The following is a 15490-nucleotide window of genomic DNA, read 5'->3' as shown; positions in this document are numbered from 1 at the left end:
TGAATACTTATAATAATGATCTCTTTTCACAATTTAATGATAGATCTTTTTACTCATTAAACTCAACCAATTTACTTTAAAAAATGAAATTATGTTGATGAATAAAGAAAGGCAGGAATTAGATATGAAGAAAGGATAGTGTTTAACACTGTTGAAAAGTTCAGCAAATGTTTCCCTTTGGGCTGAGACCAGAAGACAAAATCATCACAATGGCCTGCAATATTTATGACTACCACATGGCAAATGACTATTCCTGCTCTTAAAAAAACACCTGTGCACAATACCAAAAGGTAGCAATACATTAGTATTTACATTTATTTCACGTATGCAGTTTACACACTCATTATTGAACAAAATTGGAATGCAAACAAATATACAAATACCATAATAAGCATTATCAAATAAAATAACTGGCACTAGTGTTTTAAGCATATTAATGGACCTGGTGAGCAAACGTGATGGAAGAAGACTGCAGCCCATGGCATTTTTCTTTTTATCAAAAGAAAATGCTCCGTAGCACCATACTGGTAATACTTAAAGGAAACACATAAGATAGGACATTTTAACTGCTATCATTGAGGTTAACCTACTTTATTTAAGTGAATTATACAGGAAGTTAACAGTATAGGCAGGATGTTGGCCAACTTCTGCTTATGTCAGCTGAACAACTTCCATAAACAAAAGAAAAAGAAAAAATAGCCAACCATAAGCGAATCTTTTATACTTGGTACAAACTCTGCACCATGCTTCGATTTCATGGTTGGAGAATATATGCATGTGTTAAAAATTGAGGTTACATAAAGTTATTCACTAAAGCCTGAGTGTGTCTTTGGTAGGCTAATACTTTTTCAGCATTATTATTAATCACATTCATGCTTATCTATTTGCTGTATTTTTCTATATAATCCAAGGTGACCAGAGAAGCATTGTGGAAAACAATACAGCAAAATCCTCAAACAACCAGGCCCTTAAAACCCAGTCTATCCCAAAGGCACCAAGAATCAACAGGGTGCAAATTTCCTCTTTGGGAAAGGTGACTTTTTTGTAATACTTATAACCTAATGGGATTTTACTTTGCAGTTTTATATATCTTATTATATTACTGCTGTCAATGTACTTAATTACCTACCTTTACATTTTTCTTCTAAGATGGTATCAACAATATACAAGATATATAGAGTACCAGGTATTTCTATTTCAAAGTTGTGCAAAAACTGCCACAATCTTGCTCAAAGTGTCTAAGTATCCAAATGGTAGCAAATGGGCTGCATTAAGCTTTATATATCCACATTGCATATGCAGAAAAAAAATGAAATTTATGCCCAGATATAAATAGAAATGTTACAAAGAGTATCATATACTGAGAGTAACCTGCAAAGTTCTTTTAAACACTAACCCTTAGTGGTCTCAATAAAATATCACTAACCACTTATTCCTAAGCCTCAAGTTTTCTTCTTAAGAATGCTATAGAACTGCATTAGTACTTTATATTGATTATAAATTAAGCCAAATTTTTATCTAAATACACATAAGTATGTGCTTCAAGAAATGTTTTGTGGCAAATACACAAAACATGCTTTGCTCTTAAGATTTATTATCTTTACAATAATGCACTTTTAAAGCCTTCATTTCATAGTTTGGTAATTAAGATCCACATGGAACACAATGCTTTGCTGAACACAGAAAATGTATCTGCATTATGATTATGAAACCCGGCTTTGCTGGTAACTTGAAACTCAAAGTAGTCGCATGTAGTTCAATCAACTCCAAACAAGGTTGTTCAGTGGTAATTATTTTGCAGCATTAATGGGCCTAAATTTCAGTCTGAATTGCAACTTTTAATTCCATTGTCTGATGTGAGTGGTTGTTATTTGTTTCTTTTAATGCATCACCAAAATATAAATCAACATTAGGTTTTATTCCATTGTTACCATGTTCTTCAGCAATATGATTCAACTGTGGAACTTCTGAACATGAAGCAGTTTTGGTAAGCACAGATATGCTACACTGATGTGGGGAATTTTCCAGACGGTCATTTTCTACCTCAGGAAGAATGTTAACGGTAGCAAAGCGGGCATGATAATCACTGGAACCATGGCTACAAGAAGTTTTCATGCTTTCTAGGTCAGAACAACTAAATTCAGAAAAATGACTAGAGTGGGAATCTGCTACAGATGGCATACTGTCACTGAGGGACGGAGCCTCAAATTCACTTGAGTTCGTGCTTTGTTGTTCTAACAACTGTGCATCCATGTCCTCTCTGGTCTCATTTATCTTCATGTTACCCTTTTTCCTCAATTTACCACTTTTGGATTTTTTTCCTGCTGTTGCTTCTTTGGACCACTTGGTGGCACTGGATTTACCTTCAGGCAAGCCACCGGATGAACCACCAGCATGACTTCGGGTGGCACTGCCATCGTCCACACTACTGCTTCCACTGTTGTGCCTGAATTTGGATGGCTTTGATTCAATATCTACTTGCACCTCCATACTGTTGCCTTCTCTGAAACATAAAAGTAACAAATATAATTTCTGATTTCCTTTTTAATTTTATTCAGATGACAGCAAAGCAGGAAGGGTTTCTATGTAAAAAATTCAAACACTATATAAAAGCTGTCAGAACACATTAATGCAGGACACAGTCTACTTAAAAAAACCACTTGAAATAGAACTGCTTTTATAATGCTTCAATTTTTTTAACAGTAGTAGATGCATTTATTGCTTATGCTATTCTAGGCATTATGCTACCTTCTTTTTAAAAAAAACCAAAAATGCCTTTATTTAGATACAATTTATATACCATAAAATTCACTTAAAGTGCACAATTCAGTGATTTTTAGTATATTCAGAGATGTGCAACCACCACCACTTAATTTCAGAACATTTTCATCATCCCTAAAAGAAACCTATACCCATTAGCAGACAGTTCCTAAGTTCCTATTCTTCCCTCCCACCCAGTCCCCACCCCACCTCCTGGCAACCATTAATCTACTTTCTGTCTGTATGGATTTGCCTATTCTGGACATCTCCCCATTTTCTTTTCCTTAAGGACTTAATAGTTGGTAACCATTTTTCATGATAATTTTGCCTAATGATAGAGATAATTCCTTTAAAATTAATTTTAAAAATACTTCTGATTTTATAACAATTTTTTCCTTACTTGTCCAATGGTATGTAGGAATTCAGAATGGATCCTGCCATTGCTTTGGTGCTGGCATTATCACTAACTGTTCCCAAGCTGACTGTGCCAGATTCTCCACTCAGACTGTACCGTTCTTTCTGTACATCTGCTTGTACTTCCAATCTTAAAAGAGGGAGGTACAGATAAAAACAAAAATTATACATAATATCAGCACTGCCATAATATGTATCTTTGAATAATTCAGTTAAGAACCCTAGTAATAAAAAGCTATTTTAGAAACCATTATTTTTTTGCTTATTTCTTCTTATTTGATTATTCAAATTCTGTTACAGCACAATGAACAGTACCAGTCATCCAAAGGGAATGGGAAAAATCAACTGTCTGCCAAGTAAGGTAGTAACAGAATAACACAAAAAATATAAAAAGGATTTTAACTTAAATATGCTCCATTATTCTCACTCAGGATGTGGTACTTTGTAATGTTTCAGTGCAAAACACAAAGTCAGAGTACATTATCGACCATTAAATATGACAGATCAGTAAATCCAAAAATCCTGGGCAACTATATTAAAGATGGCTGTATAAATAACATCTAACTTTTTAAATAAGAGATAATAATATATATACCACTATAACTTAAAGAGTTTCTATAAACTACCTAAAAATAAGATAAATATTACTAAATTGTCTTTTAATTCATGTGTTGTCTCCTACATTTAAAAGAAATCAAAGCTAATAAACAGAAGTAAAGAACAGTGAATCAAAGAGGAAACAAGAGAAGATAAAAACACATTAATTTTTCCTACTTATTTGTATGGCTATTGGTAAAAGACTTGGTGAAAATGAAGTAACCATTAATACATAAAAGGACCCACAGTGCATGCATTCCTGGATGTCCTGACTCCACTTATTCCCCATGCCTCAGCCAGAGTCCCATCTCCTAACATCTAGCTCTTGTTACTCCCAAAGGTAAGGTCTAGGCTTAAGTACTACCTTAACTTCAGTGTCCATTGAAGCAGCTCCAGCATGATTTATAACATAAAATATGACAAGTGCACTGAACAAATTGGTAGAAGTTGTTTTGAACATTACTATTTTCAACTCTGATATAGTAGGGTTATATATAATCATCATGCTGTTTTCATAATTTTCCTAATAACTTTCTAATTAATAATTTATAGTTAACAGAAAGCAGAAAAATACAAACCCAAACATGCTGCTATTTCTTACCTGTTAAAACAATTTACCATAGCACTTCCCGAAAGACTCCCTGTTATACTAGCTCCAGCTAGTGCCATGGTGCTAGCTGTTTCACTCAGGTTGTCTCGAATGGCTCCTATTCGATCCATGTGGCTTCCACTTGCACTCAAACTGCCAGTCAGACCACCAACACTTCCCTCCCCTATGCTAGGGTTATGTCTTGCTTCTGCTACTGATGTTGTATCTAAATGCAAACATTTCAAAGTAAGTATGATTATCAATTTGCCCTTCTTAAATTCCTCTATGATTTCAGATAAGACATTTTATTACATAAAGTATAAAACAGGAATGGAAAAGATATCTGGAGTCAAGGACATATAACTATGGGGTAAGAGTAAAGGGAAATATTTCAGAGAGTACAGTTGGATCAGGGACTAACCTTCAATCTTAAATGGTCATTAATATTTTTTTAAAATCCAGAAGATTTAGGAATTCTATAAAGAATTTGATTGTTGAAAATTTTAGCTGACTTTGGAGGAAAATTATGCAATAGTTTTCAACAAACGTGTCATTTAAAGGGCTTATTATTCTCTAGGTCAATAAGAATGGGCCAAAAGTTGATTGCTACATAACAATTCTGTCTGTAGCTATTACAAAATCTGCTAACATCAATTTGATATTCAAATCTTACAGTACTCTGTACACATGTTGTATTGAAGGATTCATTTATTTGTGCCAATATGTGAGTTCCTGCTTATATACCTAATCATATGTTGATAAATGCTATGAGGGAAAAAAATAAAGCAGAGTACAGGGCAATGAGAGTGATAAAAAGTGCATGTATATGCATATCTGTGTACCATTTTATATGATGTGATCAGGGAAGGCCTCTTTGACAAGGTAACACTTGTAGAGACTCAAAGAAAGTGAAGGAGTGTGCTATATGAAATGATCCGGGGAAGAGTACTCCAGGTGGAGAGAATTGTAAGTTTAGAAGTAGGAGCATGTTTGGCATCCTCAAAAATCAAGGAAGGATAGCATAAAATAGGAGGGTGACAAGAGATAAACTCAGAGACATTGTTGGAGTAGATCATGTGGGGCCTTTTGGGCCATGATAAGGACTTTGGATTCTTTTCCCCCAATACAGTTAGAAGCCACTGGGGAAGTTGTGAGTATTACAAGGACACGATTAGACATGTTTTAGAGGTATGACTATGGCTGCACTGTGGAATAGTGAGTGGAAGCTGAGAAGCTGACAGATCAGTTAAGAGGCTATTATAACAATCCAGGAAAGAGGACAGTAGCTCACACTAATTATAAGAAGAGGTTAGATTATGGTAAATATTGAAGGAAGCAGCAGAAATTGCTGATAGATCAGATGTAGGGTATGATGGGAACATAGGGAGTCACTGCAAGTGAAGATTTTTCACTCAAGCAACAGGAAGAACAGAAAAGAATCTACCTACTGAGGTGAGTATGACTGAGGGAAGAACAAGTTTTAGAGCAGAGTTTGGTTATAGACAAGTTAGACTTGAAAACTTTGTCAGACACTCAAGTGCAGATTAAAGAGGAGAATTACATATACAAGTTTGAAGTTCAGGGGACAGTTCTAGCCTAGATATAAATTTACAGAAAGGCCAATCTATATATTATTTAATATTAATAGATGAGAAAGGAGAAAGTATAGATAAATAAGAAAAGTTGTCTGAGAAGTGAGCCCAGGAGATAAATATTTAGAGGTTAGTAGAGGAAAATAAGTCAGCAAAGAAACAGAAGGAGTGGCCAGGAGATATGGTAAGATGTGGATCCCCAGAAGACAAGTAAAGAAATGTTGCAAGAAGGAGGGCACGGTCTACCATGTCAGGTTACTGTTATATTAAGATGAGGACCAAGAATTGACCACTATCTTTGGTAACATGGAAGCTGTTACCTGCTCTAGTGAATGGTAGATAACTGATAACTGCTCTAGTGAATGGTAGAGATAAAATTTTGGAATGGTAGGGACAAAAATTTGATTGAGGTGAGTTCAAGAAATAATAGAAGGTAGAGAAGTAGACATTATCTTTATACATCTGCCTGATTACCTCCTTAAGGCAAATTTCTATAACAAGACTGCCAGAATATAGAACATGCACTTTTTTTTTTTCTTTTTGAGACAGAGTCTCAACTCTGTTGCCTGGGCTAGAGTGTCGTGGTATCAGCCTGGCTCACAGCAACCTCAAACTCCTGGGCTCAGGCGATCCTCCTGTCTCAGCCTCCCAAGTAGCTGGGACTACAGGCATGTGCCACCATGCCCAGCTAATTTTTTCTATATATTTTTAGTTGTTTGGCTAATTTCTTTCTATTTATAGTAGAGATGGGGTCTCGCTCTTGCTCAGGCTGGTCTCGAACTCCTGAGCTCAAATGATCCCACCCACCTCAGCCTCCCAGAGTGCTAGGATTACAGGCGTGAGCCACCACGCCCAGCCGAACATGCACTTTTTTTAAAAAAGGTTTAACTTATACTCCTACTGGAAGTCTATAAAGGCCTTTTCCTTAATCTCTGCTAGCTATTGTTCTAATTCACATTTCTTTAAATAACACCAAGTTGAAGATATTTTCAAGTTATTTACTGGTCATTTGTAGTTCTTTTATGAGCTGTATTTCTCTTTATGTCCTTTTCTTTCTTAGTGATTTATGTTTTAGGCAAAATTTAAGATGAAAAGTTTAGGATTTCTAGGACATTATATTTCCATTAGAGGTTAGGTTACCTAGAATTATTCAACCTTCTTTCATCCATATACCTTCCCTTGCCAGTTCATTTTACTGATGTACTTCTGGATGAATATTATGAGGCCTAGTAAAAAGGAGGGCAATGGAAATTCTGACTTGCATGTTATCTATGGTCTCCCCCGACTTAAACTATTAACAAACACATTTTCTTCCTTTGCTTAATGGACTTACCTACAGCTGTGTTAGTTCCACCAACATTTATATCATTTTCATCATCAAATTCAATCCTGACTCCTTTTCCATTGCCTGCTGAGACTCCACAACCTCCACTTCGACAGAGAGAAATTGGAACAACGCCATAGACATAAGCTAACATAATAGGAACACCAATACCTAAAGAGGAATTAAATTAGTCATTATAAAAACAAACAAAAAACATCACAGAAATGTGAGTTTTAGAAAGTCTTTTCAAGAGAAGGTGTATAGGAGAAAAGTGCTAGGGTTCTAAAAATTTGGCTGGAACACTTGCCAAAAGTGGATTTATCCAGCTGTCAAGGAACACAAGCAAATTCAATGCTCCCAGACTTTTAGGTGACACACAGAAGGAAAAAAAAAAAGAGATAAAGAGATATAAACTTTGTTTTTAAGTGCTGTATTTGGGGCAAAAGGGTAACAACCATTAACAATTTATTAGCTACTCTAAGGCTAGGCTCTTGAGTCTATAACACTTTTAACCAATGAGAGATTTTCTATAGGCTCAACTTAAATTGTCCTTAAATAAAAATGTAACTCTCTTATAGTTAACAAAAATATAACACTTCCACAATGTTCCTTCCACAAAACTTTAACTCCATAAAATTCGAGGTAATCAGTATTTTTCAGGATTTTCTTACCTACAGTCACTGCAGCTACTACTGGAGATACAATTACAGACAATGTCACACCACCTGCTATGGCCAAATTCCGTTTGTGCTTCGAAACATCCTTGCCTTCATATCGATTATGAATCTTGAATTAAAAATAAAAATGGGGGTGGGGGATTAAAGGGAAAATATATTACATATTTAGATGAAACAGACATACATTTGCTAGAAGTTTAAAGTGATTCTCATACAGTTTCATAGTTGAGTGTCCTAATTCAAGGTAACCCTACTATTGTTCTTAAACCACATTTTTATAAATAATTAGCTCCTTATTAATACTTTGCTTTCATAAAAAGACAATGATTTAACAGATTTTACTTTGTGTTTAATTTTAAAATTTTTGAGTAAAAGGAGTCTTTATAATTTTATTCAACAGTAATATAATCATATATTGAGCAAAGGAGAAATTAGGACTATTATTTTCAACACAGTTATCAGTTGGCTATTTCACTAACAGGATACTTCTAAGAAGCTTAACATTCCACAGGTTTATTTCTAAATAAGATTCCCTAAATGGTAAAAATTGGCTCCTAGGGGAGGTTTCCATAAACTTTTTAAAAAAAATTCATCTTCTAATAAACAAATATCATTAAATAGAATAATTTTTTCTCAGATCTCTTTCTATGAAGACAAATATTAACAAATGACTAAAAATTCTGGACTCCCATTTATATCTCAAAGTAACGGGTAGAGAAAGAAAAAAAGAGAATAAATAATGACTGCCAGAGGACAGGAAATGGATCTACTTAGAGTCTTTGTACAGTATAGGTGTTAATAAATAGAATTTAATATATCACCACAAAAAGTGGCTTGTGGGAAATAACTTGTATCTTTATTCTCATGGTTTGCACATGCTAATAAAACATATTCCCCCCCTCTGTTTTAAGACAGATTCAAAACACCCTCAAATGTGTATAAGCAGTCTCTAAAATATTTGACATATAAACAATATTACAGATGAGACAATAAAATAACCTATTATTATGTGGTTATTTTGAAGGTTGTAAAGTACAATGAGTCTTATGGGACATATAAAGCAGTGGAGAAGCTGGGGTCAGAGATGGGCGAAGCATGCATGGGACAGGAACATGTCTACTTCACAGTCAGAATCCTGTTTCCCAGCATTGACTGTGTTCCCAAAGAATAAGCCTCCTCACTTCCCTACACAGTCCGTACAAGCAGAGATAGCAGCAGACCTTACCCAAGGTACCTTTTGTTTCCCTTCAGTACTGCAGCTCCTCCCTGCTCCTCCCCACTCCCATTCCTAGGAAACTCAGCACTGAAGCAGAGAAAAGCCAAAGCTACAAACTAATGGAGCAGACTGACAAAGGCATGCTGCCAAGAGAAAGGTGTCATCCAGAAAATGTTTTAACCTTAAGCACCAATGTTCAATTACAGCGATCACATCATCCCACCCACTATTTCTAGTTCAATTTAATTTTTCCTGTTTACTGTTTTTTGCCACATTTTCTATTTTTTATTGTAAATGAAGGCTCAGTGTTTGGGCACTCTATTAACTATTAGTAGGTTTTCCTGGGCTGGCTGGAAGATACCACGGAACATTGTTTCAATGGAAAACTAATTCATCAGCTTGCAACCCTTTGCGTACGTTTCAAAAAAAGAAACTTGTAACTGCACCTACGACTTGAACAATGAGGTAAATAATCTCTCCTCTCTAAATTATTTGTAGGTATGGGCAGTACAACACACTCTCTTTCCTTTCTAAGTATGTGAATAAACAAGTTTTGTGTTCAGCAAAGCTTTGCTTTGGATAACTACATGAAAATTATTATAATCAGCTATTCTATTTGAGATTTTTTTTTCTTTATTCAAGCTCACTGCTGATGAATCTATTTCAGATGTTTTAAAGTTTAGATGTACTCACTCAATATCTTCTGAAATAAATATTTGGTTTATAAATATCTATGTATGTCATTAGTACCAAAACTAATTTTTAAAAAATAGTATATAGCATTTTTATGATTATATGTTGAATAAAAAAATTTGGTTGTGATATAGAAGAAGATAAACCTTATCCTGAGTTTGGTCCCAAAAGTCAGAGAAATAGAATTAAAGGAAACAATTTAAAAGGAAACAGATTCTGACTGAGCATAAAACTTTTCTAACAATTAATGGCCATTTGACAACAGAATAAGCTGCCTCCTCAGCTGGTCCATTCCCCATCACTGAGGTTCCCAAATGGCCAATGAACTTAACAGGAAACTTATATAAAGAATTCATGCATCTGGGTTCAAATTTCAACTCTACTTCTTCCAGTGTAACTGAAGATAAATTACATACATGCTTACCTAAACCTCAATATTCTAACACGTAAATTAGAGTCAAAAATACCCAGGCTGCAAGGTTAAAATGAATCAAAGTATATAAAACACCTATCACACAGCATGGGTTGATGACCATTAGTTTCCTTTTTAAAAATTCCAATTTTTGTTCTGCTTTGGGTATAAGGTTGGGATAAGATAAATTCTAAAGTTACTTATGAATTCTGAGATTTTATTAATTTAGACAGCAGCAAACTTCTTAGGATTTCATAAATTATCCCATTAACCCTTTAAAAGAGAATTACTCGCTTATAATTCATAAATCACAGACCAGTGGTGGTCGTTAATAAATACTGGTGATTGGACTTTCACAAGATTGTTATAATCTACAAAACAGCATATTTATTAGTAGCAGTAGTCCAAGAGAAAAAAAACCCTTAAACTGAAGTGGAATTAATTCAAGAATTACATAATTATTCTTTGCCTGAGGGCATGTGTTATTTAGCTACGTTTACTGAAAAGATCTCACAGACCTGACTTCACAAGGATGTATCTGCAAGAAAAATATCATGCATATACCCTCAAACTTGGTTTTATATTGCAAATGTACTAAAGTTTTCAGAATCAGATAATTTTAAAGCAAGTTTGCTTTTTATGCATATATATATATAAGCTCACTAAACACTGAAAATTTATTATCTTGTGAAAAAACAGTAACTTTTATATTGAAGAAACTAAAAATACCCTTTGTCTAAAAACAAATAAACAAATAGAAAAAAGCAAAAAATTAATACTAAAGAAATATACTTAAAGATTTAGAATAAGATAATGAACTAACAAGGAATTATGCATTTTACCTTACGGCCCACATACACAGGAATGCCAATAATCATTGCAGGAATAGCAATGCCAGCTATCAAAGCAATTCCTACAGGAGCACCAACAAGTGTTCCCAGCTGCCACAATATTTTCTTCTTTCTGCTCCAGGGTTTCTTCCCCCAAAAAGTACATCCTGATGGACTAATACGAAAAATTATAATATAAAGTAACAGCTGTAAAGCATCACCACAACGAATTGCTACAATACACTAAAGCAATTACTATTTAAAAAACCCTCCCGTACTTAGGTTTTTTCCTCCCTTCTTTGAATTCTGAGTTCATTAAAAGCTGAAAAATTAAGGTCCACTATTAAATTATATTAAGATACTGATAATTGTGATTCACATTAAAAATTTATCCCTAGTCCTCCAATACCATCAAGACCTTAAGTTAGTTTCTGAAGAGAAAAATTAATGCAAAACATGCTTATTTTATCCCTATGTTAGGCATTATCTGATTATATCATAAACTCATTTTGTGGCCTGAATGAAGAAATTTATATATGAGAAAATTAAATGGAAATATTTATGACCTAGCATAATTATTAAATGCTAGCATTCTAGTTTAACCAGAAACAAACAAACAAACAAAAAAGGAAATCTCCATTTCATATTTTTGACAAGATATTAATTCCAAATGACTAGCATAGTAATCTGATTCCTTTTACATTTATGTACCAAGGCTGGGCACAGTGGCTCATGCCTATAATCCTAGTACTTTGGGAGGCCAAGGTAGGAGGATCACTTGAGGCCAGCAGCTTGAGATCAGTCTGAGCAACACAGCAAGACTATCTCTACAAAAAACTTAAAAATTAGCCAGGTGTGGTGGCACATGCCTGTAGTCCCAGCTACTCAGGAGGCTGAGGCAGGACCACATCAGCCCAGGAGTTTGAGGTACTGTGAGCTACGACGATGCCACTGCACTCTAGCCTGGGTGACATAGTGAGACCCTGTCTCAAGAAAAAAGAAAAAAAATATGCAACAAGAATAAAAGCAATCACTTTTAGTATTTTATAAATCTCAAGTTTGAAAATGCTTAGGATAACACTTTCTCCAAAAAGAGTTATTTTGTCTTATAAAATTTTATTTACATATAAATAATTCCTTCTATAAACTTACCTTAGATAATGTAAATCAGAAATTTCTTTCATACATAACCAACAAAACTCACAGCCACAAACAGCACATGTCATGTGATTGCAGCTTCCATCATTCATCTTTATTATATAAGCAGCGCATCGTGGACATGGCTTTATATCATCAGCTATTAGGAACATAGAGAGACCTCATAAGTATATAAACCTAGTCTAAAAATAATTTCTAGTAGATTATCAATTGCAGTACTGCCAAAAAATCTTACAATGTATACAGTTCGCTAACTGTTATCTTTAACTTTCTGTTTTTAGTATATAAAGCATTTTTTCCCTTCTGAGAAAGAGAATAGCCAGGCATGGTGGCGCATGCCTGTAGTCCCAGCTACTTGGGAGGCTGAGGCAGTAGGAATGCTTGAGCCCAGGAGTTTGAGGTTGCTGTGAGCTAGGCTGAAGCCAGGGCACTCACTCTAACCTGGGCAACAAAGTGACACTCTGTCTCAAAATAAATAAATAAAAATAAAAAAATAAAAAAAGGGGAATATATTTGACATTAAAATTTCAAGATATAAACATTTTTCAAACATAGCAGTTAAACAATAACAAAAAAATAACAAAAGAATAAAAAGAGAAAGAAAAATTAAGGATAGCTCTAGACAAATTGTGAACTACATGACGTTTGTCTTTGTTCTGATCCCATAAAGTCGTCTTCTTTGAGTGGCACTTTCTGTTCTAGAACTTTTCTAACCATCTCCACTTTACTGAAGTGTGGATATTCTATATACTATCCCTTTATTAAATAAATACTAACAGAGAGTGACAATGTGATATTAATCTGAAGCACTATATCCAAAGCACTATAAACTAATAGTATCAACTATATGCATTGTAAAAATAACAATACAGATATCTTTAGAAAAGCAACATTTTCCCAATATTTTACTTCATACAATAGATATATGGAGCTTGCAAAGAATCTGTACCCGGAATAAAAGGGAGGAGGTAAGAGATTAAGGAAGAGTCACATAGTTATAAACACTATAAAACATGGAAAACAGTTTCAGAATAAAAGCAACCACTGTTAGTTATGCTCATGACTGTTTTTAATTAGTTGTCTTTGTCCTTTTAATTTATTTATTCACTCTACAATTATTTTGAACTGTTACTATTAGCCAGCTATATTTCTAATTACACATAGACAGTTTGATATTTATAGTGCTAAAGACTGAATTTAAGTATTTGTTTCAATTTATTACATTATAAGCATTCAGCTATATTCTATTCTCCATTCTACAAGTTTTATAGTCAAATTTTACCTGTGTTTTACCAGTTTTATCAGGTTTCCTTAGCACTTCTTCTAGAGCCAAAGCTGTTTTTTTAACTTAAGAACTGGTCAATGCTCACAATTAGTATTTTAACAATTTGAGGAATTTTGAGTAAACAGATAACTCTATGCAACCAGATCAAGACAAATGACAGTTACTAGAATATAAAAATTAAAAATACCCATAAATCATGATTTAAATGATCCAAAACCTTAAAAGTCTGCATTAAAAATTTTAAACACCGGGGTATGAATGAAAAAAAGCTGGCTTTTATACCTGATACAATATCTAGTACATCAAATTAAAGAAATGCTAATCCTATCTGCTTAAGTAGCATGTTAATTGATAAACTTCCTCATTCTAGAGTGTTTTCAAGTAGTAGATATCTCAATTAGAGGTGGGAGTAAATACAATACATGCAAACTTTGGCTCTGATCCATGCAATATATGGAACAAACTGAAAGGTAACATCCCCATTTACTGTTAGGGTTCTAAAAACAAAAAAACAGCCTTTTAATATGCTACTATCACGTCAGAGAACACCATGAGGGATATATTTTTGATAGGTCTCTTTATGTATCGGTACCCACATTACCCATTCTCTGTATACTTATTAGCTAATGAAAGGCTGTTTTGTTTGCTTTATCTCTTTCCTCAAACCAACAAATTAGAAAAAAAATTTACTGTGCACATTATATGATGATAATTTCTTGCTAAATATTCTCATAATGCAAAAATCCTAAATGAAATTGTTTTGCCAATTATATGGTCAACTAATCCCCCATTCCCCAGGTGTCAATTAACCCTTTGCACTCAGATGTCAAGTGTGACTCGACACGCTTAGCATCGGTAGCAGCTCGTATGTCGAGCCACGCTCGTCACGTAGTTTCACCGCGGGGGGGGGGGGGTTGTCTATTTTTCCAGTATCTTTTCTTGTTTTCATTAGCATGAAAGGACAAGTAAAATGTAAATGCAGAGATGGTACACTAACTTCCAGGGATAGATTATTATCCATTAACTTAGAACAATGTTTAGATGGAAAGCTCCATATAATCACACCTCACCCTAACAAAAAACACAAATTGTGTTGTTTGTTCTAACAGAAAAATCAAAGGAGGAAGAAGAGAGACGATTTATATTTGTGAAATGTGAATGTAAACCAGGTCTTCGTGTGGGTGAATGTTTCAAAAAATATCACACCATGAAAAATTATAGAGATTAAAATTACTTTTTGAATGTATCAATAATTTGAAATATAAAAAAATCCAAATAAATAAGTTTGTATGAAAAGAAACTCCAGTTTTTTATTCTACTGCGATGTTTTGTAAAATGTGAGGTATTTAAAAAATTAAATCCCAAGTAGAATAAAGGAATCGAGAAAAAAGCAAGCGAGTGCAAAGGGTTAAGCCACAGTTCCTTGATAGTAAAAAGACTTCTATTTAAAGAGTTTGCCAAAGTTTCTGTCTTTTTTGATTACTATATTTCTGTTTACTGTTAAAATATGGATCACTGCCATACTAAGAAAAAACAACAAGTTACAAAACACTATGTTCTCAAATGTTAACAATGGTTATGTCTTAGGGTGGTAGTAGGAGGACATAGGGGTGGAGGTAGGGAGCCAATTAAATATTATATTTTTATAAAAGGGAAAAAATATAGTAATAAAAAAATGTGGTTCATTTAAAATGCAACTTCAAGAACATATACCCCCCTAGCAGCTATAAGAGTCTCACATGGATGCAACAGTTACCACTTTAAGACAAACATAAACATTATGACATAAATTATTTAATGTACCTTTATAATTAAGCATACATTTATCTTCAGTGACTGATTAGAAAGAAATAACCAACCAATCAATATTATTATTTTACCAACCAATTATTATTAAAAGTGCAACCAATTTTTCAATGTATCATAATAATGGGAAATGAAGA

At 34.0% G+C, this 15490-nt stretch overlaps 1 protein-coding gene across 2 annotated transcripts in view; it reads right to left on the bottom strand.

Moving 5' to 3' along the window:
* Positions 1-297: 297 nt before the first annotated feature.
* RNF19A (ring finger protein 19A, RBR E3 ubiquitin protein ligase) overlaps positions 298-15490 on the bottom strand; it is a 51721-nt gene continuing 36528 nt past the window's right edge. For both annotated transcript variants that reach the window (XM_076005125.1, XM_012762024.2), the window contains 7 exons: positions 12257-12401; positions 11117-11279; positions 7948-8062; positions 7286-7447; positions 4373-4586; positions 3161-3304; positions 298-2503 (listed from right to left, as the gene is read on the bottom strand). In XM_076005125.1, the coding sequence (XP_075861240.1) occupies positions 1813-2503; positions 3161-3304; positions 4373-4586; positions 7286-7447; positions 7948-8062; positions 11117-11279; positions 12257-12401 (1634 nt within the window). In that variant the 3' untranslated portion in view covers positions 298-1812. The remainder of the gene's footprint in view (positions 2504-3160; positions 3305-4372; positions 4587-7285; positions 7448-7947; positions 8063-11116; positions 11280-12256; positions 12402-15490) is intronic.

Source organism: Microcebus murinus, chromosome 7, assembly GCF_040939455.1.
Source record: "Microcebus murinus isolate Inina chromosome 7, M.murinus_Inina_mat1.0, whole genome shotgun sequence".
Lineage (NCBI taxonomy): Eukaryota > Metazoa > Chordata > Mammalia > Primates > Cheirogaleidae > Microcebus > Microcebus murinus.
The sequence above is the reverse complement of the archived record's forward strand: the minus strand, read 5'-3'. Positions and strand labels throughout refer to the sequence as shown.